Source organism: Castor canadensis, chromosome 16 (genome assembly GCF_047511655.1).
Source record: "Castor canadensis chromosome 16, mCasCan1.hap1v2, whole genome shotgun sequence".
NCBI classification, from domain to species: domain Eukaryota; kingdom Metazoa; phylum Chordata; class Mammalia; order Rodentia; family Castoridae; genus Castor; species Castor canadensis.
This window is the reverse complement of record NC_133401.1, coordinates 60,201,304-60,227,188: the sequence shown is the minus strand read 5'-3', so window position 1 is coordinate 60,227,188 and position 25,885 is coordinate 60,201,304. Positions and strand designations below refer to the sequence as shown.

The following is a 25,885-nucleotide window of genomic DNA, read 5'->3' as shown; positions in this document are numbered from 1 at the left end:
TGCTTTCAGTGTGTTTTTATCATCAGCTTATTCTGATTAAGGTAATCTTTCTCCTGTATTGTGTCGTGGAATAATTGATGTGTTTATGGCTATATAGCAGATATTTCATGCATTAAGTCATATGTAACTAGATTTTAATTTTTCAGATATTGTCAAGATAATAAAGTTTTAAGTAGTAAAATGTTACATATACAAGAATTGCTTGACCATGTCAGGGTTTTTGCATCTCTCCCTCCAGTTGGCAGTGTCCTATCTGATCACAGCATCCTGCTGCGCCTCTCAGGGTCCTCCTCATCCCCTCCCCGTGAGTCCAGCACCAAGATCAGTGGCCAGAGCTGCCCCGGAATAGGTGGGGTTTACTTGCAAAAGAAAATCCTTCAGATTACCGGGAGCACAGCCAAAAGAACAGACAGGACCAAGAAGGCCACTGAGGAGAATAGAGACAGGACAAGTTGTGAGAACACAACCAGAAAAAGAATGACATCCCCGTTTAGAAGATTTAGGGAAAGAACTCTTTCAAGGGAGAGACTAGTCGACAGCCAAAAAGAGGACGCAAATCACCATCAAGCCGCAGACAGCTGTGAGAAAGTAAAGGGTGTTGGAAGCAGCATCAGAGAGGAGGAAGGGAATGCCATCTTCAGTTCACATAGCCGAGGCGACAGGAGTGCTCTAAACTGCTTCTATACGCGATTCAAGTCTAAAAGGAGAAAGACGCTCTGACCAAGTGCCTTATTTAATTCTAGTGTTATTAATGTAAATGTAGCTTGAATTAAGCCATTTGTCAAAGGTTGGACAGACAACTTAGTAAAATACTATTAATAAGCATTTTATGATTAGTGTTAAAAGGTCCTTCAGCAACAAAGTAATATTGATTTAACGTGCCTTATTTGTACATGTTATTTTACTAATGTATTGAGTTAGTAAACGTTACTCTCTTGTTCTCTGTAGTTTGCTTTATTTCCTGCTGGTAGCAGCCGAGTCTATGAGTGAAATCAGTAGAGGAACCTTCTTAGGAACCAGTGTTCACTTTTCCCATAAAACCCAGTAACAATCTGATTCCAACCTTTGCCTCAGAGAATTTAATTGGCATCTTAGTAATTCAACTGTTTTGTAAGCTAATGGACAAAGGAGTGTTTGTAAGGCAAGAAATTGCATCTTTGCCACATATGCCTTCTACATCATCTGCTTTGCATGTTTCTGTTGGGAAAGGAGATCTGGTCTAACATGGCAGGTCAGAGTCATCTGGGAAACTTGTTTAAAAATGCTATTACCATCCAGGCACCTGTGGGTCACACCTATAATCCTAGCTACTCAGGAGGCAGATTGCAGTTCGAAGCCAGCCCAGGCAAATAGTTCTCAAGACCCTGTCTTGAAAAAACCCATCACAAAAGGGCTGATGGAGTGGCTCAAGGTGTAGGCCCTGAGTTCAAGCCCCAGAGCTGAAGAAAAAAAAAAATGCAATTACTATGTGCACACACCCCAGATACCATGCATTTCGATTGTCAGAAGTGGACCAGGAATGTTTATTTTAATACAAGTGATTCTTAAAAGTAATTACATTTGAGAAATACAAATACAAAGATGAAATTGTGAAGCAAGTCTATGCCATAGGGTAAAAGAGCAATGATTTTTCTTTTGAGGAAAAAGGAGTTTTTTATTTATTTACTCACCACATCCATTTTCTTGTACCTCTTAAAAATTGACCAATCTGTTCATGAGCACTGACAAATAACAGTGATTTCCCCCAAGTTCAAAGATGTGTGATATTAAGTCAGGAGGACTAACATGGCTTGGCTTACCAGGTTCTTGGCCCCATAAGCCAAGTGTAAATCACACAATTTCTGGGTCTTGACTTCCTCCTTGAAATAGTTCATGATAGCATTGAATAAGGTTGTTGTGCAGAAAAGGACTTAGGTTATCTTCCTTTCTGTTTGAAGAAGCTGAGACCCTGAAAGTTCTAGTAACAGCCAGAGTCTAGGTCTTCTTAATGAGATGTCCAGAGATTGGTTCAGACGTCATGCACTAATGAACCTCACTCTCTCCTGTGAATGAGAAAATACCATTTGCTTCTTAGAGACCTACACCTTGCCAGGATTACTTGGTCATTTTCTTTTATTTTTAAACAAAAGTATAATTTCCAATTACCAAAATAGAGTTATGACATTTAACTGCCATACTTCAGACTTGCCTTTGGATTCTTCCATCCCACTCCATCCCTACACCTTGATTCCAGAGACTATCAGAGATCTCTCTAACTATCTGCTATGTAGTAAGCCGTTTTTTCCATTATATGTTGTAATAAACCTGTTCAGCTGTGTAATGTAATATTCTGCAAAGTTGGTGGGAGAAAAAGGAACCTAAGTATAAAGTCATGTCCAAATCTAAAACAGTTTAAAAGTACTGGAACAGGGCTGATGGTATGGTTCTATGGTAGTGTTTGCCTAGCACGTGTGAGGCACTGGGTTTCTCCTTCAGTATTGCTAAATAAATAAAAATACTGAAACACTGACTCAGCTCAGGCGAGACTTCTTAGGTGGCATAAGCAGAACATTTGGGGTAAGTATAGTAATTTTAAAAAGCCAAAAATGTAGTTCTTCCCCCTGAGTTCTGACTCTGATCCCCACCCTACTTCAAGGTGGTGTTTTGGACTCAGGTTGGATCATGAAATATTTATGTTAATCAACAGAGGGGAGTAACATTAAAAAAGAAGTTGAGAAACTCAACTATGTATATTTCTTAACATTTGTAATGTGTGTTTATTGTCTTCTTGTTTTGTTAATTACAAGAGACTGTGAGACCCTGGGCAGATGTATACCTTTGAACAAATGTTCTCAGTAATACTGGGTTTTGACTATCTGTTCTTGAGTTTGGGATTAGATTGCTGTGCTATGAATGGTCGGGTGTGAGAAAAACTGGCACCATTATGTCCATCCAGATGGGGACTGAGGACGCTACTGCTTTGTCTTTGTTCTGTTATATTTTCTTTACCTTCTCCTTGTCTGCCCCCACCACCTTTTCCCCTGTTTTGTAGTTTGATCAGTGTTCTTTTCTCATCCAGGTTATACACTTATACCATCAGCTAAATCTGACAACTTGTCTGACTCCAGCCATAGCGAGATTTCTTCACGGTCCAGCATTGTGAGCAACTGCTCTGTTGACTCCATGTCTGCAGCTCTACAGGATGATCGGTGTTTGTCCCAGCCCCTGACAGTCCCTGAATCCACAGGGGCATTGGAAAAGACAGATCACCCTCCAGGGATAGGAGACCACAGTCAACTTGGTCCTGGGTAAGCATCTTTCTGTGTTTATTTCTCAAAACTGAAGCAAGGCTATTCTATGCAGTGGTTCCCACCTTGACATTGCATCCTCCCCCAGTGCAGTAGTTGCATGGCATTCCATGAAAGAATATGAGGGCCAGGGATATTCAGAATGCTCCCTGTACTGAATATGAAGATATGTACCATTTGAAAGACACATGAATGCTCATTTATTTAGTTAGTTAGTTAGTTTTAGTGGGACTGGAGTTTAAACTCAGGGCTTCACATACTCTGTACTGAATATGAAAATAAGTACTATTTGAAAGATACATGGACACTCATTTTTCTTTTATTTGTTTGTTTTTGATGAGACTGCGGTTTGAACTGAGGACTTCACACTTGCAAAGCAGGTGCTCTACCACTTAAACCACACCTGAAGTCCGTTTTGCTCTGGTTGTTTTGGAGATGGAACCTCATGAACGATTTGCCCAGGAGGCGTGGCTCAAGTGTGAGAACACCTGCCTAGAAAGTATAAGGCCCTGAATTCAAACTTCAATACTGCTAAAAAGAAATAAATAAATAAATAAATAAAAGAAAACCTCAAAAGAATACTTGGTATGGATATCAGAAAGGTAGTTCTTCAAATTCTGGGTATTAGATTAGATGTTGCTCACAAAGGTTGTATAACAGGAAGTATCCCAGTACTTTGCACATCATAACGGAGAGGCAAGGGAAGAAGGACCAGGCCTTGATCCTTATCTCTGAAAGTATAATTTGAGGAATAAGAATAATTAACTAGCAAAGGTTAATTTTTTTAAAAGATTACCTCTAAATTGCTATTTAGAATCAAGCAAATGAAAGTTACTGAGAAAGTTGATTCTAAACTGATCTATTAAATCTGATCTACTTTAATATGAAATTTTTAATATATAGTTATGTGGTATATTTAAAAAGGTTTTTAAAGTGCTTGTGCAGAACAGGACTCAGCAAGGTTTTTCTATAAAAGTTCAATAGTAGGTACTTCAGGTCTTGCAGGCTATAGGTCTGTGTTACAGTAGAACAGCCAAATGAGTACGGCTGCGTTCCAAGAAAACTTACTTACACAATCCGATAGAGGACCAGGTTTTGCCATGGACTGAGGCTTGCTGACCTCTGCTCTGTACTATAAATAAAGGGTTCACAAGATTTTTTTTCTGAAGAACTAAATAGTAAAATATTTTATACTGGAAGTCTGTATATGGTCTCTGTCACAAATTCTTTAGGGCTTTTTGTTTTGTTTTAAAATATAAAAACTGTTCTTTGCCCCAGACCATACAAAAATCATCTGTTGGCTGGATTTAGCCCACAAGCTTTTGTTTCAGGGCCCTCTGCTGTAAAGTGGGATCTGTTTAGTTGGTAGGTATGTAGTTGGGGAAGTTGCTGTTTACTTGGCACCTTGCTAGGCTAACCTCAGATGTGCACTGAAAAATAAAACATGGTATTCTGTATATAGAGAGAGTGGTATTGTGACCAAAAATAAAAATGTGTACTTAGGCTGGGTGATTACACAGCTGTAATCCCAAACTGAGGCAGGAGGATCACAAGTTCAAGGCCAGCCTAGGCAACATAGTAGCAAGACTCTAGGGGAAAAAAATTGTGTATTTAATTTTATTAATTTCAAACATCATCTTTGCATTTTCATTTAAAATCAGTTGATTATCTTGAGGAAATCTTGCCTAAGCATTTGAGCTTCTTCAGTGTATGTTTCTAGCTCTGTGTGTTCTATACTTTCTTATAGGCGGTACTATGTGCAATGGAAAGAAGAAAGATTTCCCAGTGAGCCAGTAAGTTATTTTTAATGGTGTATTATCTCCAAATTTAGGTGGACACTCATAAAACCATCTTTAATCAAGGGTTTAGCCATCTCGTCTTCTGTGAGCAATGAAGAGATTTCTCATGAGCATGTTGTTATAGAAGCGGCCGACAGTGGTCGAGGAAGTTGGACTTCCTGTTCAAGCAGCTCACATGACAACTTCCAAAGCCTTCCAAACCCAAAAAGCTGGGACTTTTTGAACTCTTACAGACATACCCATTTGGATGACCCCATTGCTGAAGTTGAACCCACTGACTGTGAGCCCTGTTCCTGCCCTAAAGGCTGCTCAAGAACTTGTGGACAGTGTAAAGGAAGCCGAGAGACCAGTCAGCTGAGACAGAGTTGGGCATCTTCCAGTTCTCTGTCTGACACATGTGAACCAAACTATGGGACAATCAAGCGGAGAGTGCTGGAGAGCACCCCTGTCATCTTGAACCCCAAGGATACCACCGACCCTGTTTATAAAACTGTTACTTCAAGTACAGAAAAGGGCTTAATTGGTAAGTATGTGTGGTTTCTTGTTTTGTTTTTGTTTCTGTTTTGTATCTTCTAGCACTCAGAGATTGTGACCAAGAAAATGACATTGGGATATCTTGGGCTAGAATTTTATTCTTGGAAAAATTCTCTCACCCTACTGTTTGTGTTGTTCCTTCCACAAACAAATTATTTCCCCCAGATTCATAGCTTCTCAAGGGCTATAGGGCAGATACTAGAGCCATTAAAGGAAAAAGTCTGGGGTGAAGGTAAATGATTTTGGAAGCAAGTTTGTCATGTTTCATTTTCAAGATTTTTTTTTATTTGTTCCATTGAGGAATATCATCACATTACTATCCAATAGTAATAAATTATTAGATTATTTTTATCTTGTTTGGACCACAGTTACATGATTAGAACATTAAATCTTTTCTTAGGTAGTAGAAGTGACAGAAGTGTTAAGCCCAGAATGACTCAATGGCAGAACATGTGCCTAGCATGCACAAGGCTCTGGGCTCTCTCAAAAAGAGAGAAAGAAATTCTAAATTTTCAGTATGTCTTTCTGACGCACCTCATGAATGTGTCAGCTACTCGTAGATTCCATTCCAAGCTTCGTTAGTGTCTTTAGCTGTCCAGTACTTTTCTAAAATATAGCCCAAGTTATAGTGCTTAGATATGGTAGCCCTACCTTTCTACTTTTGTGACTGTGTGTTGAATCAGTATTGTCATGACCGACTTGTAATTTTGTACTCATGGTATCACATTTAGTCACTAAAAATTCAAAGAGAAATGTGCTGATTTTAGTTTCTTATCAAATTACATTGTAGATTGGGTTTTTATCTCATTCTTTTTTTTCTAAGGATTTATTTAGTAAATCTTCTTAGGCATCTACTCTGGATATATATAAGCACAGGTGTGCCAGGATATAAAACTCTCACCAGACATGGTGATACACACCTATAATCCCAGCTGCTTCAGATCAGAAGACTGAAGTTTGAAGCCAGCCTGGGCAACAGAGTTAGCAAGACCCCATCTCAACAAGTCAGGCACGGTGGCTCATACCTTTGATCGCCGCTTTTCTTCTCTCTCCTTTTTTTTAATTGTAGTACTGGGTTTTGAATTCAGGACTTCATACTTGTTAGGCAGGCACTCTGCCACTTGAGCCATGCCCCCAGCCCTGTTTTGTGTTGGGTATTTTCAAAAACAGGTCTGGCAAAGTCTTTGCCTTGGGCTGGGTTTGAACTAGGATCCTGCTGATCTCTGCCTCCTAAGTAGCTAAGATTGCAGGCATGAGACACCTTTGCCTGACATCCCCCAGCTTTTGGGGAGGCAGAAGTAGGAGGATTGCAGTCTGAGGCCAGCCCCAGGGCAAAAAGCAAGAGATCCTATTTGAAAAATAAACTAAAGCATAGTCAGGATATTCAGAGTCATTTGTCCTGTGGGTTCTGTGATTTGGTCTTAATTTCATGGTTCTGATGCTTTTGGAAGCTTTGCCCTAGTTCCAGGGGGTTACAAACTTAGGAAATAGAATTTAAAACAATATTATTCTTAGTGTTCACTGAAAATCAAAAAAATTTAAGGTGAATTTTCTAAAATTATGGTTCTTTTCTTTTTCACTTAATTACAAGTTAGAAGTAAGCTCCTTCAAGAAATTAGGTTGAGTGTTCCAAGAAAAGTATGTCTGAACTGAGAGCTGGTCTGCCCAGAAGTGCCAGAAAACAGTGGTTCTTGTCTCAGGGGGTGCTCAAAAAGTGGCCCAAATGTCATCTTTCTGAAAACACTGCCCCTCAGGAGGGTGGGTGTTTGGGGTGAATCATTTCTGACGCAGCCATCTTTAGGTTGCTGTGCCTTGGGAATGTCATGCACGCCTGCAAGGCACAAGCTGAGCTGCAGAAGGAAGCTTGTCCTCAGCTTCCCCTGCTTCAGCTCTCCTTCCAGTGAGTGTTCGTAGAGCTTACTGTTTGTGTATTTTAAAGACAATTTAAACAGTAAGTTTATTAAGCTTTAAAAAAATGCTTTCATCTCCTATCATTGTATTTAAATTTATTCATTTTATCTGTTTTTAAGTTCTATTGTTGGCATGTAACAAGGTTCATTGTTTTCGGTTTCATTTCTTATGTTTTTCCATTAACATTTCCATTGTTATTTTTCATGCCAGTGTACTGTGTCACCTCACCCAAGAAGGATGATAGGTATAGGGAGCCACCTCCTACTCCTCCAGGATATATGGGAATTTCTTTAGCGGACCTAAAAGAAGGACCCCACCCGCACCTAAAACCTCCAGATTATAGTGTGGCAGTGCAGAGGTCAAAGATGATGTACAACAGCCTTGCTGGGCTGCCACCAGCTTCTCTCAGTAGCAACCCTGGGGCCTGTGTTCCATCGAAGATCATAACCCAGCCTCACAGGCATAATTTGCATCCATCCCATCCCAAGCTAGATGTGACTGATGCAGATAGCGAAGCGGACGGTATGTTGACACACTTCTTTAATGGCTCTTAAAGAATACCCCAAATGGTCTTTTTGCTACAGTTTTGGTAATGAGTAATGTTTTTTTGCCTTAAAATTTCTGTTAACAAAACAAGAAATCCTTAAATATGTTGGTGGTTTTTTAAATAAGAGGGGCAGTGTACTCGTTTCTGTGTACTAAGTGCACAGGTTGAAATGCAGTATTCTTGTCTGTGATAGAATTCCAAGTAGCTCATTGGTAACAGGATACTTTTGATAGAGGCACTTGACATCAATGGAACTGTGTTTTACATTAATGCGTCCAGACATTTCAAATGCCCAATGGTCTTGAAATGACGCTCGTTAGTACCTCTTGTTAGCAAAACACTTGACTAACTTTGTAGCTGTGGCAATACCTTGGAGAAAGTAGTTTGCTTTATTAAAAATAAATGTTTTATCCTTTTAAACAATAGAGTGATAAAGTGATTAAAAACCTTTTATGGAATTCCAGTTTCTTGGTGTAGCCATCACTGTGATTAGAAATTATAAATGTAATCACAATAAAATAATAGACCTTGATGGTCTGAGAGAATTTCTTTAATACATTTTAGTTGGTCTGTATTAACACACTGATCTGCCAGTTAATTTTGTATTTACTGTTTTCAGAAAATGAACAGGTGTCAGCAGTCTAGCGTTTGGATGACCCATTTCAAGACCACTGAAGAGGCATCAAGGAATGGCCAGAGTCCCTTACGAGTCTACAGGCCATTACCAACAAATAGCTCGCTGCTGCTGCTGCTGCTAACCCAGAGGTTTCGTTCCCTGTGCTCTGAGCAATGAGATAAACCTGAGTCAGACTTCCTTTCATTTAATCCCGAAGATGCTTTGTTTCCTCAGCTATGGATACTGGACCTGGATACCAGTCTACACTTTGCACAGCACACCTGTCTTGGGACCACATGACAGAAAAAAATGCAAACTCAGAGTCACCCCCATGTATATCACTATAAACTTTCCTTTCTCAATTTATTTTAAAGATAGTAGTATTGTTATTTCCAAGCCATAGCTTGGGCTAAACGACAAATTTAAAATGTCTGCCAGTACCAAGGATACTCTTGGGTATTTGAAAAATAATTTATTATTTGAAGTTTGTAGTTTTGTTTATATTTGGGAGCTCTTATTAGCTGATGTGTGTTTGTTTGAGGCCATAAAACTGTCACTGGTCCAACCAAACAGAAGACATCTTTGCAGAGGTGATTGATACAGAGATGTAACTTGACTGGTAGCACAAATGTAGTGGAGGGTCTCAGTTTTAGGAGACCAGGAGGAGGCCTTTGCAGTTGAAGTGTTAGGAACCTGCAGATCATGGTCCAAAATGAAGCTGCCACAGGGTTTCTTGTCAGTCCTTTCAGAAAGGGCAGAGGAGGTAGCATGGGTAGGTAGTAATTTGTTTCCCAAGAATGGAATTTTGATGTTAAATAACATATATGCAAATTAATTCTGAAGTAGAAATCATGCTGCAGCTAACTGTAAATGAACAGTATAAACCCAGTAAATAGAGAATGAGTTCCAGAACATTCTGCTCCTATAGAAACCTTAAACTAAAATTTGTCACAATTAAGTACAGAGTTCTTAGTTTAAAAGAAGTATGGCCATAGGTATCACAGTGAGTAAAATGAATTTGACTTTATGAGAATTCTGCACCATACCACCCCCACATCTCACAGTACTGGTTTGCATCCAGTCTTGATAAACTCCACTTTGAGCCTGTCCGTAAAGCTCAGTAGCCCACCAAGGGATATAGTTGGCTAAAAATGCTGTGGAAGGAAGAGGAGCTAGAATTACAGAAATAGATTATCTCTTGGTTCTCATTTTATCCTGGAGAGGACATGCCTTTCTGGCCTCTTGGGCAAAACTCTTAATTTAATTTAAGTATTTAATTAAAATGTCTGTGACTATTTGCTGAATGAAGTAGATTTTTCACATTTTTATGAATTAAACAATGCTTTATATAAAGTTTATTTTTGTTCATTTGCTTCTTAGTGTAAAGGCAAGTGAGAATTCATAAACTTCTGTGATTGCCAATTATAATAGTATAATAAAAAACCAAAGCCATTAATATGCACTACCCAGATTAACTTGGAGCCAAAATGGGATTACTACAGAATGGTTGTCCATTGTGGCCATATAGTATTTAATTTGTGACTGCCTTTTTAGGGGTTTTGCTTTTCCCTAGCTCTCTTCATCCCCTTCATCTTAAAATCATCATCAAGGTCCAAGTAGTAAGTGTTGGTAATTCATTTTCCCTCACAGTGATTATCTCTGTTTTAGGAAAAATAGCATGTCTAAAAAATTCCCCTAGGGGGAAAATACTAATCTGAAAGTTAGAAATTAGTTAAAATTAATTCCAGGTACACTAAACTGAAAGCTTCATAGCTTTCTTAGTCATTTGAAGTGAAAAGTAGCCTGAGTCAAAATCCTGGTTTAAGTCACACTGTAGTGATTTGGCCTGTAAACTGCTCCTCTGATTGTGAATTTTTTTTATTCACCAGTTAACATAGTGATTTTTTTCATGTTCAAAAAAAGGCGATATTTTTGCTATAGCCACCTTTTTATCATCTATTTATTCTTACCATTTTATACCCATTATTCCAGAAAAATTTGCTGTTTACACATCTGTTTATTTAGCAGGTCTGTCAAACCAAGTGGAAGCCTTACCTGCCTTTGTCCTCCATGGTGTAAATAATGTCTTGCACAGAGTTGGGGCCTGTGGTTTTGGATTGTACCACGTAGCTGCCTTTGTTGTATCTAGCTTTAACCGTGAGTGTGTGGATTCTCTGACCACATTGGTCAGAACTAAAATCAGACACGTTGTAGTTTGATAAGTATGAATCCCTTAAAAGCCTGAATTTCACATTGTTTTTATTTTAAGTTATGGCACATTTCTGCCTTTCCTTAAGATTGTCATGTAACTAGAACAAGGGAAGCCTTAAACCTGTATTTGCTCCTATTTCAGGTCCCCATTTTGTCCTCATTTTTATTTTATAAATGTGTGACTTTTTTGAAGAGACGAGGGCCCTCTCTTCCCGCCACAACTCTGTCTCTGCCAAGACTATTGACGCAGGAAACCCTCACTGCAAACTTCTGCCAAGCAGTAAGTTTCACCAGATCTTCTTCATAATGAAAGATTGGATAATTGGCAAATCCAATACATGTTTCCACTAGAGCTTACTGTAATTAATACAGCCTCATTTCCTCTAATGGTTACATTCAAGATGATCTTTGCAGAGAAAAAAAATCATTGAATGGGTTTTCATCTCTGTCACCTCCTGAGTCTCTCAGGTTGGAAATACAGCAGTCATAATGGGGATTTCTAAGAGCAAACCTAGAAGAGTGTTTTTCATACAGTGTTCTTTCCCTACAAAAATGCCATGGAGAAAAAGGTTTTTGTAGTTAAGACTGATTATTATTTGAATATAAGAGTTTCTAACAAATGTTATGTTAAAGTGTATGTATAACTTTAGCATTGCATTAAAGGCTAGGAAGAAAGGGATCAGTCTTCAGAAAAGAGTCACAGTACATTTTCAGATGTGAACTTGAACCTCAGTTCATCTGTAATTTTTGTTGTGCTTTTTTCTAGGGCTTGTTTTTAATATACAGAATGCAGTTGAACTTGATCTTTTAAAATTGAACATGTAAGCTTATCAGCAAAAGACAAAAAAATTGCACAGTTGTAATAATCAAATAGCAACTATACTGCACAATTCAGTGACTGTAGGTATCCTGTAACAAGCAATGTTTGTCTCCTATTTTTTGATACCTCTTAAACTTACGTCTTTTAGAAAGACAGTGCCTCTGTATGCTTTTTGTATTTTTACTGAATGTAAATATTTGTTATATTTTTGGTTAAGAAAATGGAAAAAAAATCATTTATTATCATATCTGCTAATACATTAGTGGAATCAATAAATAATCTACATTAACATGTGCACTTTGTGTGTGTGGCACTGGGCTTTGAACTCAGGGATTCATGCTTGCTAGACAGGTGCTCTTCCATTTGACTACCCCTGCCCTTCTGTGCACTGTATTGTGAATGTATGGCACAGATGGTATAATACACCATCTCAATCAAGAGTACCAGTCTGACACCTGTGTTGTTTCCAGGTAAATTGAGGTCGTCCTTCTATTGTTGATCATACAGAATCTGTGAAACACCTGTTATTTAGGTTTTTCTCTTATAAATGGAAAAGTCCATGGGCAAACTGTCCAGGACGGATACAGTAATGCTGTAATACTGTCGAGGGCTGAGAGGCCCTGATAATTACGCCCCAGATCATGGCCTCAGTATTTCAGGAAGGAAAGAGAAAAGGGGACTTAGAGGAAAAGAAACAAATGTGTGTCCGTTTCTATTAGAAAACAAAAGCTTTCCAGAAGCCTCACTTGTGTATTTCTGCTTACATCTCCATAGTAAGCCATGTTGCATGACCAGAATGTGCAAAAAGATCTGGGCCGTGATCTGCCCCTGCTGAGCAACTGGATGCTCCAAACAAAATGGAAATTCTTTTCAGTGAAGAAGGAAAGAATGGGATCAAATGGGTCTCTCCTTGGGTCTGCCACCACATGCCTGCTGCCCACTCTTGTGGACAGTATCCAGCAATGCAGCCATTTCTGGGGTCAGATACCAGAATCCTGGCAAAGAAGAGGAAATTCTGATTTAGCGCCCCTTTGTGAAATATCCTCTCAGTCTTCCTCTCTCTATCTAGAAAATGTTACTCCAGTGATAGCTTGGTCTTCTTTCTGCCTTCTCCAAGTTCACCCCATCCCAACATGTGCCCCAGGACATTCCTTCCCCTGGTCATCTCACCAGTCTCACTAGTTCATTCCTTTATTTGGAAAATAACAAACACAAATATGGTAGGGTGAATAATGGCTAACTAAAAATACCAAACCCTAATTGCAGGAACTTATAAATGTTACTTTATTTAGGAAAAGGATCTTTGCAGATGTAATTAAATTAAGCACTTAATCTGAGATGAGATTTTTTTTTGATTATCTGGTGGGGCCTAAATGCCAGCACAAGTGTCCTTTGGGGGAGATAGCACAAACACAGGATGCAGTGTAAAGACAGAGCACACAGATGTAGCCACAAGTCAAATAATGTCAATGGTGAGCAGGAACCAAAGGAAACATTCTGTCCTGGAACCTCCAGAAGTGCTGCCTTGCTGAAGCCTTTGTTCTGGAATTCTGGCCTTCAGAACTGAAATACAATAGGTTCTATTGTCTGATCCACCCACTTGTGGCTTGTTCCTGCAGCTCAGGAACCATCCTCTAACTCCTGCCACCCCTGGAGGCATTTGATAAACAAAGCTAAGAGAAGAACTGCCTATCCCAGAGGTGGACTCTGCAGTGGCCCAGTCAGCCTAGTAGTTTTCTTCTTTCAGACATTCAGGTGAGTGTGTACTGGTGTCTGATTGTGGTTTTAATTGTAATTTTCATAATAAGCAATGCTGTATATCTTGTCAAATACTGGCCATTTGAATATGCTCTTTTATGAATATCTATTTGGGTTTTTTGTTTTCTGTTTGTTGCTAAAATATTGAAACACTTTCATAGTGACCTCATGTCTATAACCTTGCTCAGTCTACTCATTCTAACGATGTATGGATTCTTTCGGATTTTTCTGTGCACACTTATATCATCTGATCATCACAATATTTACAGTATCTTTGCATTTTTTTCTTGCCTTACTACCTTGGCCAAAATGGCCGGTTCAGTGTTGAATAGAAGTGGTTATAGTGGAATTCCTTTCTTGGTTCCTGACCTCAGGGGAAAGCTTACAGATGTCACCATTAAACATGCTGATTGCTGTACATTTTTTGTGAGTTTATGTGTTTAAGGAAGTTCCCTTTTTATAGTATGCTAAGAGGAATTGTGGTGTTGGATTTTGCCAAATGCTTTTCTTGGATCTGTTTCTAAGAGAGGTAGAGCCCTATCATTTCCATTTCCTGTAATACCTTTGTCATATTTTGGTATTAAAGAGCTAGAAGTTGTTCCCTCTTGGTTCTCTGGAAAAATTTATGAAAGATTGAACTCTAGCCACTTCAGACAACTTGGCCTCCAACTCTGGGAACTGTGAGGCCTGGCCTGTGCTCTCTGTCTCTTCCAGTATGGCTTGGAGTTTTCTCCAGGCAGTAAACTGGAACTTCTGGGTTTTGTGTTATCTGTGAATACTGTCCTTTGATGCCTAATGTCTAGTGTCTTATGTATATTACCCAGTTTTTCAGTTGGTTCAGACAAGAGTTTAGGTACTCATTTTAACCAAAAGTAGAAGTCCACCTAAAAATGGAACAATAGCTGTCTTATACATGATGGAAGATGACCTTCCCCCAAAATCAGTAAGGATGTGGGAATTGAACAATATAATTAAACAAGCTAATGGACCTATGTAGTACACTGTACCAACAACCAAATAATAAATACCATTTTTACATGAACATGGTGCAGTTATCAAAGTTGATGATGCCATAAAGAAGTACCTGTGGTTCCAGTTCTTGGGAGGCTGAGGCAGGAATATTTGAGCTCAGGAGTTCAAGGCCAGCTTGGGCAACAAAGCAAGGTCCTTTCTCACATAAATAAATGAGAAGATGAAGAGCTGGGTACCATAGCTCACCCCTGTAATCCTAGCTACTGGTGAGGCAGAGATCAGGACAATCAGCATTCGAAGCCAGACCAGACAAAAAGTTCATGACATCATATCTCAACCAATAAAAAGCTGGGTGCAGTGGTATGCACCTGTCATCTCAGCTACTTGGGAAGCATAAGTAGGAAGATTGTGGTCCAGGCTGGCCCAGGCATAAAAGCAAGACCCTATTTGATAAACAGTAAAAGCAAAAAAGGGCTGGGGGCAAAGCTCAAGTGGCAAGCACAGAGTCCTGAGTTCAAGCCCCATTACTGCAAAATCCAACAAATTCAGAGATTTCATCATATGGGGGGCAGCTCTCTAATTGCACCAGAACTAAATAGCAAAAATTAAGAAATTTTGGAGCCTAGGCGCCAGTGGCAAATGGTTTGTGGACCCTATCTTGAAAAACCCATTACAGAAAAGGGCTGGCAGAGTGGCTCAAGGTGTAGACCCTGAGTTCAGAGCCCAGTACCACAAAAAATAAATAAATTTATATATATATATATGTATGTATATTTATATATATATATGTATATGTATATATATTTATATTATATGGAATTTGGAACTTTAAAAATATGTCTCAACAACAATGGAAAGTAGAAGTTATTTTGAGGTAAATGATTGAAAATAAGAAAGCAAAATCTTATATAGGATTTTGAGCATAAACTGAAGCTTATAGTTAAAAGTTTTAAACACACATATTAGAAAAGAACAGCTAAAAATTAAGAATTCTCAAGAAACCAGAATAGTGGGCTAGAGGGGTGGTTCAAGCAATAGAGTGCCTGCCTAGCAAGCATGAAGCCCTGAGTTCAAACTCCAGCACCACCAAAAAAAAGATAAGCCAGAATAGTTTTTTAAAAAATTAAACCTTAGCTAAGGGAAGCAAAAATAAAGAATAGCAGAAAATAATTATATGACATGCCAAAGGTGACTGAAAAAGAAATGATTGGTATACTTGGCTGTATTAAAAACATCGTCTCTAAAAAGTACCGTTTGTAAAAACTGACAGGCTGGAGAGTTAGTGCACAGAAGTGCTTTATTCTGCATTCCCCTCCGGGCGAGGGAGGGAGACACGTGCAGAATCTCTGAAGCATTTCTGTGTACTACAAGATGGTGTTTAACTGTGTAGAGCACAGTGACATGATCCTGGACAGAACGCTCCCTTTGGGAGGAGTGTGCACTAGAAAGGGAAATAGGGTTAAAACCACAGGAACCACCAGAGGGAGCTGTGCTACAGCTGAGATGATTTCTGAGTCATCTTCCCAGAAATGTCCAGACACCCTGGTAGAATATTTGGAGAGAGCTTACCTTCACAGAAGTAATGAAATTGAAGTGTCTTCAAACCAGAAAATGTTAGAAAGAGTATAGTTGTATAATCTTTGGACAATAGTGAATGAACAGCATGACTGCAACTAATTCCTAACAGAATGCTTATAGTTTGGGCATAGGTTCTGGAATAGTCAGTGTTTGTCTTTTCCAGGGACGCCAAGGAGGCTTACTAGAAAATGCAAGTGCTCACACTCCGAACAGGATGAAAAGCAGATAAAATGCGTAAGAACCAGTGAAAATTCTAACAGGATACCCCAGGAGAAACAGACTTCTAGGGTTTTTAAAAATACAGAGTCAAGGGCCAGTGCCATAGTCCACACCTGTAACCCCTGCTACTCAGGATGTGGAGATCAGAAAGGTTGCAGTTCAAAACTAACCTGGGCAAAAAGCAAGACCCCAGGCTCAACCAACAAACTGGGCATGGTGGCATACGCTTATGGTCTCAGCTACATGGAATGCATAGGTAGGAGAATTGTGATCTGAGGCCAGCCCTGGGCAAACGCAAGACCCTATCTGAGAAAAAAAAAAAAAAAAAAAAACATTACAGAATCAAAAGATTCAGGAGTGTGGTCATTGCTAGTAGAGGGTCAAGCAAGGATGGGAGCCAGTCTGCACTTAATAGTATTTAATGGTATTTGTCTGGGCCCTGGTTATATTGGTAACCCATTAGCACAAATCTCCCTCTAGCCGCCCTGAGTGTGAGGCTATCTACAGGCTGGTGTGATGCCAGACCCAAGTCACCAAGGACTCTCTGTACTAGCCACAAAGAGTTGCTATATTCAAGTGTCACAAAGGCTTCTGATCTGGTCAATGGCATTTCAGTCTATCCCAAGTTAGCAGTGTGCACTCTGGGAAGGCACATTGTGTCTTTCCTCAAGTGACCCAACAATAAAGACCTTGAACCACTTTAAAGTGATGCTTTGAAAGACACCAATTCTTTTTGGTGGCACTGGGGTTTGAACTCAACTCCTCACATTTGCTAGGCAGGTGCTTGAACCTCACTGCCAGCCCTGAGTAGCACCAGTTCTTATGAACGCTGTTCTTCAATTTTTGAGCTTAATTAGAGTGGAAATAAACTAGCTACATTATGTTAACAAAATTAATGGTGACTTCTGATCCTATCATTCATGGTGATACTGCCTAGAAGAAATAGTAAACTCACACATAATAATTTTAAAGATCTTAACCACCAAGGCTTTCAGATCACTGGAGTAAGTCAGGGGCCAGAACAAGACAGAGTGAATCCAAGGTATGCCCTGGTATTTCCCATCTTACTTAATGGGCCTGTTTCCATCAAGGGCAAAAGAAGTGTTTCCCAAAGGAAGGTGGTGGTTCAAGACAGTAAAGACATGGTCATTTGTTTTCTGGCTCCATTGTTCAAGGCCCTCGGCAGCTTTATCTTCCCCATTATTTCCCTGACTTTTGAGGGAGTTACTATTATTGCTTTGACTGTTTGGTGGATGACAGCCCTCTCCTAGGGGGCATCACTACTTAGAAAAGCAGTGAGAACTCCCTATGCTTCACAAGGGTTAGCTGTTAGCAGCCCCCTTCCTCTGCAGCACCCAGCCCCATACCCAGAACTGATGAACCTCTGACCTGTACCCTGCCCCAGCTGTAAGGCTTTAACTGGAGCACCAAGCTCAACTTTCTCACATGAGGTTTGTGTTGAAAGACCCTTAGCCATCCTGGGGCTAAGATGGTGTTCGTTTACCCCTTTGCTCCATTCCTGCTATCTTCTTTCAAATGCTTAAGTGCCTGTTGTTTTCATGGACTGTATTACTCAAAACAACTTACTGAGTATGTTAGAGGGTCATATTCCCTTGGGACAGATGAGGGCTGTGAGGTCACAGAGTTAGCTAATAAAAAAAGTAGGGACTGGGCCATGGTGACTGTAATCCTAGCTACTCGGGAGACTGAGATCTGGACAATTGCAGTTCAAAGTCAGCACCAGCAAAAAGTTCAGAAGGCCCCATCCAAACGTCTGGGCACATTGCCACGCACCTGTTATCTGGAAGCACGGGTAGGAGGACCATAGTCCAGGATGGCCTGGGCATAAAGTGAGACCCCATCTCAGAAATAACCAACACACAAAGGGCTGGGGTTGTGGCTCAAGTGGTAGAGCACCTGCCTAGCAAGCATGAAGCCCTGTGTTCAAACTCTAGTACTGCCAACAAAAATTTAAGCTTCTGTTCTAAAAAATTCTTTTACCATCCATCCTTTTTCCTGACTCCATACCACCTGATTTTTATTTGATCACATTTCACTGGGAATCTGAAGCAGAGGCCGTGCTCATCTATTGTTGCTGATTTCTCTTTCCTCTCGTGTTTCCATCACACGGGAAGTTTTAGGGCAAGAGCCACCACTAACCAGACTAGAACTTGGCTTCCTCAAACATACCTCATTTTTTTCATCAAATTTACTCAGCCCTCTAGGTGGCACTTGTTTTTCTATAGTGGACTCATATTAACCCATTGGTTTTAGCTCAAATTTTTTTTTTTTTTATGGTACTGGGGCTTGAACTCCAGGCCTCCCACTTGCTAGGCAGGTGCTCTACCACTTGAGCCACTCTGCCAGCCCTTTTTTATGTTGGGTTTTTTCAAGATAAGGTCTTATAAACTCAATCTTCCTAATCTGCCTCCTGAGTGGCTAGGATTACAGGTGTGAACCACCAGAGCCCAACTAGCTTAATTTTATTGCCTTCAAATTAACCTGAGACTTTCCTTAACCTTCATGCTTTCACTTAACCTTTTCTGCCTTTCTCTGTCATGTGCACCCATGCACTTAGTTTCTTACAGAGTTGTAACATCTTAGCTTCTGATCATACTTCCCTGCCAGCTGTTCAAGACGGAGTAGGTGGCTTCTAAATTGGCAAAATCAACCTTTTCTTCCTACTCCTAAGATCAGCCTTAGGCTCCTTAAGGGGCTGCTTTGGGGGAGTCTTGTGAGGCTCCTACCTTCTGGGGCCTTCTGTGCTCCTCCCGATTGGGAAGTCACGTGGCTTACCAGAGTTGCAGAGGCCTTCTGTTTTAGATGGGTTCTGGCATCAACTGGGTCCTGTCTGACCTTGGAGGATGAGGGCCAAATGCTGGCTTTGGCTTCCAAGTCTTGGTTGGTGAGCATTGGGAAGGTCAGTTCCACCAGTCTGGAGTTCAATGCTAAGCTTAATCTTTTTTGGGGGTGGGGAGAGGAAGGAGATACTTGTACATTGTAAGGGGTTTGTTTCATCATGACATTTCCATACATGGATATAGTGTATACAATCATATTTGCCGCCTCTTGTGCTCTTTCTTTTCCCTACTCCTCTCCCCTTTTCCTGTTCCCCTCCCACCTCCCTAATACCTCTTTTATTTTCATGGCCTTGAAGGATTTTTTTTTGTTTGTATTGTTCCTCTACTTCGAAAATGAGAAAATGTGATACTTGTGTTTGGAGACTGACTTATTTTACTCAACATGACGATCTCTAGTTCTCTCCACTTTCCAGCAAATGACTTATTTCATTGTTGTTAATGGCTGAGTAAAACTCTTCCATCATGTATATGTAGCGCATTATCTTTATCCACTCATCCATTGATGGGCACCTAGGCTGATTCCATAATTTGGCAGTGGCAAACAGTGCCCCAGTAAACATGGGTATACAGGTCTCTGCCTCTAGGGTATATACCCACAAGTGGTATGGCTGGATCATATAGGAGTTGTAGTTTTAATTTTTTTGAGGAAACTCCATACTGATATCCACAGTGGCTGAACTAATTTACATTCCCACCAGTCTCCACCACCACCACCACCCCCCCCCCCACACACACACACACACAGCATCCTCACCAGTGTTTGTAGTTGTCTTCTTGATGACAGCCATTCTAGCTGGGTGAGGTGGAATCTCACCCAGATACACTTCCCTGATAGCTAATGACATTGAACACTTTTCATGTGGTTTTGGCCTAATTTGTACTTAATTCAAAACATGCAATTCATTTACCCATTTGTTGATTGAATTGCCCATTGATTTTGATGTTTGTCTTTTATATATTCTGAATATTAATTCCCTATCAAATGAATAGTTGGCAAAGATTTTCTCCTATTCTGTAGGCTGTCTCTTCACTCTGTTGTTTCCTTTGCTGTGCAGAAGCTTTTTAATTTGATGCAATCCCATTTGTCCATTCTTCTCTTTTTGTGCTGTTGGAGTCCTGTTCAGAAAGTCCTTCCTGTGGCTATATTGTGCAGTATTTTCCATGTTTTCCTCAAGTGGTTTCAAAGTTTCACATCTTACATTAAGAGCTTTGATCCATTTGAATTGATTTATGTGTAGTGTGAGATCTAGTTTCCATGTTGTCCATGTGGATTTCAGCTTTTCCAACACCATTTGTCTTTTCTCCAACAGATGTTTTTGGCACCTTTGTCAAGAATCAGGTGGTTGAAATTGCATGCATGTACTTCTGAATGTTGCTTTCTGTTCCATTGGTCTATCTGTTCTTGTGGTAATGCCATGCAATTTTTGTTACTATGACTCTGTAGCATTTGAAATATGGAATTGTGGCACCTCCAGTATTGCATCCCTCTTTGGTTTTTTTGTTGTTGTTGTGGGCTTCTTGCTCACAAAGCAGGCGCTCTACCTCTTGAGCCTTACCTCCAATCCACTTTACTCTGGTAAATTTCTTTTAGTGCATTATACCTTCATTGTAGAGGCACTTTTTTTTTAATTTTTATTGTTTTATTATTCATATGTGCATACAATGCTTGGGTCATTTCTCCCCCATGCCCCCCCCTTACCACCCACTCTGCCCCCTCCCTCTCCCCCCCACCCCCTCACTACCCAGCAGAAACTATTTTGCCCTTATTTCTAATTTTGTTGTAGAAAGAGTATAAGCAATAATAGGAAGGAACAAGGGTTTTTGCTGGTTGAGATAAGGATAGCTATACAGGGCATTGACTCACATTGATTTCCTGTGCATGTGTGTTACCTTCTAGGTTAATTCTTTTTGATCTCACCTTTTCTCTAGTACCTGGTCCCCTTTTCCTATTGGCCTCAGTTGCTTTAAGGTATCTGCTTTAGTTTCTCTGCGTTGAGGGCAACAAATGCTAGCTAATTTTTTAGGTGTCTTACCTATCCTCACGCCTCCCTTGTGTGCTCTCGCTTTTATCATGTGCTCAAAGTCCAATCCCATTGTTGTGTTTGCCCTTGATCTAATGTCCACATATGAGGGAGAACATATGATTTTTGGTCATTTGGGCCAGGCTAACCTCACTCAGAATGATGTTCTCCAATTCCATCCATTTACCAGCGAATGATAACATTTCGTTCTTCTTCATGGCTGCATAAAATTCCATTGTGTATAGATACCACATTTTCTTAATCCATTCGTCAGTGCTGGGGCATCTTGGCTGTTTCCATAACTTGGCTATTGTGAATAGTGCCGCAATAAACATGGGTGTGCAGGTGCTGTAGAGGCACTTTTGAGACTATTGTGAATGTGATTTCTACTACAGCAAATTTGTTGTTGGTGTATAGAAAAGGTACTAGCTTTTGTACATTGACTTTGTATCCTGTAGTTCACTGAAAAGTATATATCAAAGTTAAGAATCTTCTATGGGAGTCCTTAGGGTCTTTTAATTACAGGGTCATATCATCTGCAAACAGGGAAAATTTGACTTCTTCCTTTTCCTATTTGTGTCCTTTTTTTCTCTCACCTTACTACCAAGGCTAAGAATTCAAGCACTACACTGAATAAAAGTGGAGAGAGTAGACACCCTAGTCATTCCTGATTGTAGAGGAAATGCCTCAGGTTCTACCTATTTCGTACAATGTTGGCTATGGGTCTGTCATATAACCTTTTTATGTTGTGTGAAGCTTCTATTCCTAGTTTCTTCAGAACTTTTATCATAAACCAGTGTCGCATTTTGTATTTTTCTGCATCTGTTGAGATGATTATGTGATTCTGTCCTTCTGTTTATGTGCTGTACTATTTTCACTGATTTCTGTGTGTTGAACTATTCTTGTATTCCTGGAATGAAGTAAACTTGATCATAGCATCTAATCTTTTTAACGTGTTGTTGAATTCAGTTTGCAAGTATTAGTATGGTTTTGTTTTGTTGCGGTGGTAGTGGTTTCCCTATCCAGTTTTCATGTCAGTATAATGCTGGCTTCATAGAATGCGTTTGCAAGTGTTGGTTCCTTTGTATTTTGTGGAATAGTTTGAGGAGCATTGGTGTTAGTTCTTCTTTAAACTCCTGGTAGAATTCAGCAGTGAATTCATCTACTTTTCTTTGTTTGGGGGAGGGCTTAAATTACTGTGTCAATTTCATTGCTCATACTGGTCTGCTTAAATTAGTTGTATCTTCTTGGTTCAATTTCGAAAAGTCATATGCATCTAGAAATTCATCGGTCTTCCAGATTGTCCAGTTTAGTAGGCAGTTTTAAAACTTAGTTTCAAAATACTCCATAATGATCCTCTAGATCTCAGTTTTAATTTGCTGTGTCAACCTTTTCATCTCTAATTTTATTAATTTGGGTCTTTCTTTTGATTAGTTTGGCTAAGGATTCATCAATCTTGTTTATTTCTTCAAAGAACCAATTCTTTATTTCACTAATCCTTTGTGTTATTTTCCATTTCATTGATTTCATCTCTGATATTTGTTATTCCTTTCCTTCTAAGGAATTGGCTCATTCTTGTTTTTCTAAGATCCTGAGGTGCATCATTTGGTTATTTGAAATATGTTTTTAATGTAGGCATGTATACCTACAAACTTCCTCTTAGAAATGTTTTCCCTGTATCCCGAATGTTTTAGCATGTTGTATTTTCATTTTAATTTGCTTCTAGGAATTTTCTCTTTTTTTGCAGTACTGGGATTTGAACTCAGGGGCTTCCTTGAGCTACTCCAAGGCTGGCCCCAGGCAAAAAGTACGAGACCCTGTCCAACAAATAAAGGCAAAAAGGGCTGAGAGGCATGGCTCAGGTGCTAGAAAACCTGCCTAGCAAGAGCAAGGATCTGAGTTCACGTCCCAGTACTGCCAATAAATTAATAAATACATAAACGTGAAAAATAAAATGTTGAGCAGGACACTGCAAGGACGGACATTCCCAGCCCCAAGTATTTGATTGCAACGTCTCAGAAGAAAGGAACTGAAAACCAGAAAAGGCAAATAAAGGTGGAGTCTCAATGTGGCAACTGACCAAATGGTGTCTGGTCGGGCAAGGCACTTATCTTTTAAATGTCAAGCTCCTCATTGGTTTATAATGACAATATTGTTGTCAAGAGGTGCTCAAAGGAAGTCTGTTCCATTTAGAACTGAATGTAAATTTTATATTTGCATACTTAATATATATTTCATGTAATATCAGAAGTAATATTTCAAGATTTTTCTTCAGTACTAAGGGTTTGAACTCAGGGCCTTCACCTTGACCCATTCCACCAGCCCTTTTTTGTGACAGGCTTTTTCGAGATAGGGTGTTGTGAACTATTTGCCCAGGCTGGCTTCGAACCTTGATTCCCCTGATCTCTGCTTCCTGAGTAGCTAGGATTACAGGTGTGAGCTACTAGTCCCTGGCCGAGATTTCTTTTAAATTGTTAAAAAGATGTCTTTGTCAACAGCAGGAAAAAAAAAAAAAACACACCCTAAAAATGGGCAAAGGACTGAAATGAACATTTCTCAAAACAAGTGTATAGTTGGCCCATAAATGTAAGTGTGCCTGGCTTCACTAACCATCAAAACCAGAGTCCTCTTCACACCCACTAGAAAACAGAGAACAGCATGTTAGCCTGGTATGTTGGGAATTAACATTTGTGCATTGCTGCTGGAAGTGTAAAATGGTGTGTATGCTATGGAAAATAAAATGGACATTCCTCAAAACAGTAATTTAGGGGTTTGAGTGTGGTTCAAGTGGTAGAGCGCCTGCCTGGCAAGCGCAAGGCCCTGAGTTCAAACCCCAGTGCTGCCAAAAACTGAACACAGAATTAGCAGTAATCTGATTTCTGGGTATACATCCAAAAGACTGACAAAGCCTCAATGAGATACTTGTACACCCTTCCTCATAGCAGCATTAGTCACAGTAGCCAACACAGAAAGTAATCCAATGAATGGCTAAAACATACAATGCCTACAAGGAATAGTAACCTTAGAAAATAAGGAAATTCTAGGACAAGGGTAAACCTTGAGGGCAGACATCAATGCCAAGTAAAATAATTCAGTCACAAAAAGACAAATATGATTCCATTTATGTAGGGCACCCACAGAAGTCAAATTCATAGAAAGCAAAGGCTGGCTGTCAAGGCCTGGGGCGAGGGATGAGGGGGGTTTGTCTTTTGGGAGCACTGGGGTTTGAATTTAGGGCCTCACGCCTGCTAGGCAGGGGCTCTTACCACTTGAGCCACACTCCACCAGCCCCTTTTTTGAAATGGGTCTTTTCCAGATAGGGTCTTGCAAACCATTTGCCCAGGCTGGCTTCGAACCATGATCCTCCTGATCTCTGCCTCCCAAGTAGCTAGGGTTGCAGGCGTGAGCCGCTGGCACCTGGCAGATCTGGGCAGTTTTGATGTGTATCGTTTCAATTTTGTAAGAGGAAGGGTTTTGGAGATTGATTGATTGCACAGCTTAGCGCCCATGTACTTAAATGGCGCTAAGCTGTGCACTTTAAAATAGTTATGATGGTTTTAGGTTGTATTTTAACTATAATTAAAACTTAAAACCTGGTACTTGAAAAGGTCTTATATCTTGTTAAATTCATATTAGTTCTTTGATTTACAGTGATGAGGATAATTAGATTACTATTTTTTTTACATTCCCTTTTTTGGGGGGGATTGTACCTGGGGTTGAACTCAGGGCAGGTACTTTACTACTTAAGCCCTTTTTGCACTGGTTATTTTGTAGATGGGTCGGTCTGACTTTTCGCCCAGCTGGCCTGAACTTTGATCCTCATGTTTTCAATATGAGGATATGGACTAGCATATCCAGCTTTTCTTGGTTGAGATGGAGTCTCACAAACTTTTGCTGGGGCTGGCCTTTGAACCACGATGCTCTGAATCTCAGCCTCTCAAGTAGCAAGGATTACAGGCATGAGCCACCTGTGCTGGTTACCTTTTCTCACATGCGTATTGCTCACGAGTCACTTTCTTCCTTCTCCATCAATTTATCACATCTCTAGAGAGATCAGGTCTCAGCTCTGAGGCAGCAAACACGTTCTAGAAGTTTCTTACCAAAGAAGCCCTTCTCAGCTCAGGTGGAGTCATTCAAAAGCAACATCAGGGCAGAAAAACCGAGAAGAAAACTATAAAGATAATCTTAGCTAAGTATGCACCAAGGTTTGCCTCAAAGTGAACTTGCACTTCGCCACTGAGAAGGAAATGTCAGACTTGGTCACTTGTGCCCTTTGCTCTTTTCCTATCTGGACGCACCCTGGATAAACTCTAGAGGCCACTGGTGCCTGACAGCCTAAGAACCTGAGGCCTCCAGCGGTAAGAGCTTGCTAAAAAGCACAAGAATGAGAACTCCAAGGAGTGGGGTTCAAACCTCACCCTGGCCCCGATGCCTCAGGACTCTGCTGTGTTCCTTCCTCAGGTAGCAAAAGTTCCACACAGACTCAAAGCCCTAACACAGGGTCTTCGTTTGCTGGAGGCTTGGAAGATGACACCTGATGCTTTGCACAAAGCCTCCTCACCCGTGCCTGGCACAGAGCGGATGTCTGTGGGTAGTCATCAGTGGTACGGAAGTCACAGATGGCTGGTTGATCCTTTCAGCTGAAGCCTCAGACTGCAGATGCTAACGCAGCCTCCCGTGTGAAAACCCCACATGCTGAACCCTGCGCCAGGGACCTGGGGCTTTCCTAGTGTGCCAGTCAGTCCCTAAGG

General features: G+C 40.2%; 1 protein-coding gene across 9 annotated transcripts in view; it reads left to right on the top strand.

Annotated features, from left to right (window-relative positions):
* Positions 1 to 12,014, top strand: part of Rapgef6 (Rap guanine nucleotide exchange factor 6) — a 194,136-nt gene extending 182,122 nt beyond the window's left edge. For 6 of the 9 annotated variants that reach the window (XM_074057169.1, XM_074057168.1, XM_074057171.1 and 3 more), the window contains 4 exons: positions 3,059 to 3,287; positions 5,119 to 5,609; positions 7,742 to 8,053; positions 8,698 to 12,014. In XM_074057169.1, coding sequence (XP_073913270.1) covers positions 3,059 to 3,287; positions 5,119 to 5,609; positions 7,742 to 8,053; positions 8,698 to 8,723 — 1,058 coding nt within the window. In that variant the 3' untranslated portion in view covers positions 8,724 to 12,014. The other 3 variants (XM_074057172.1, XM_074057175.1, XM_074057176.1) reach the window with 3 other exon arrangements.
* Positions 12,015 to 25,885: the final 13,871 nt, after the last annotated feature.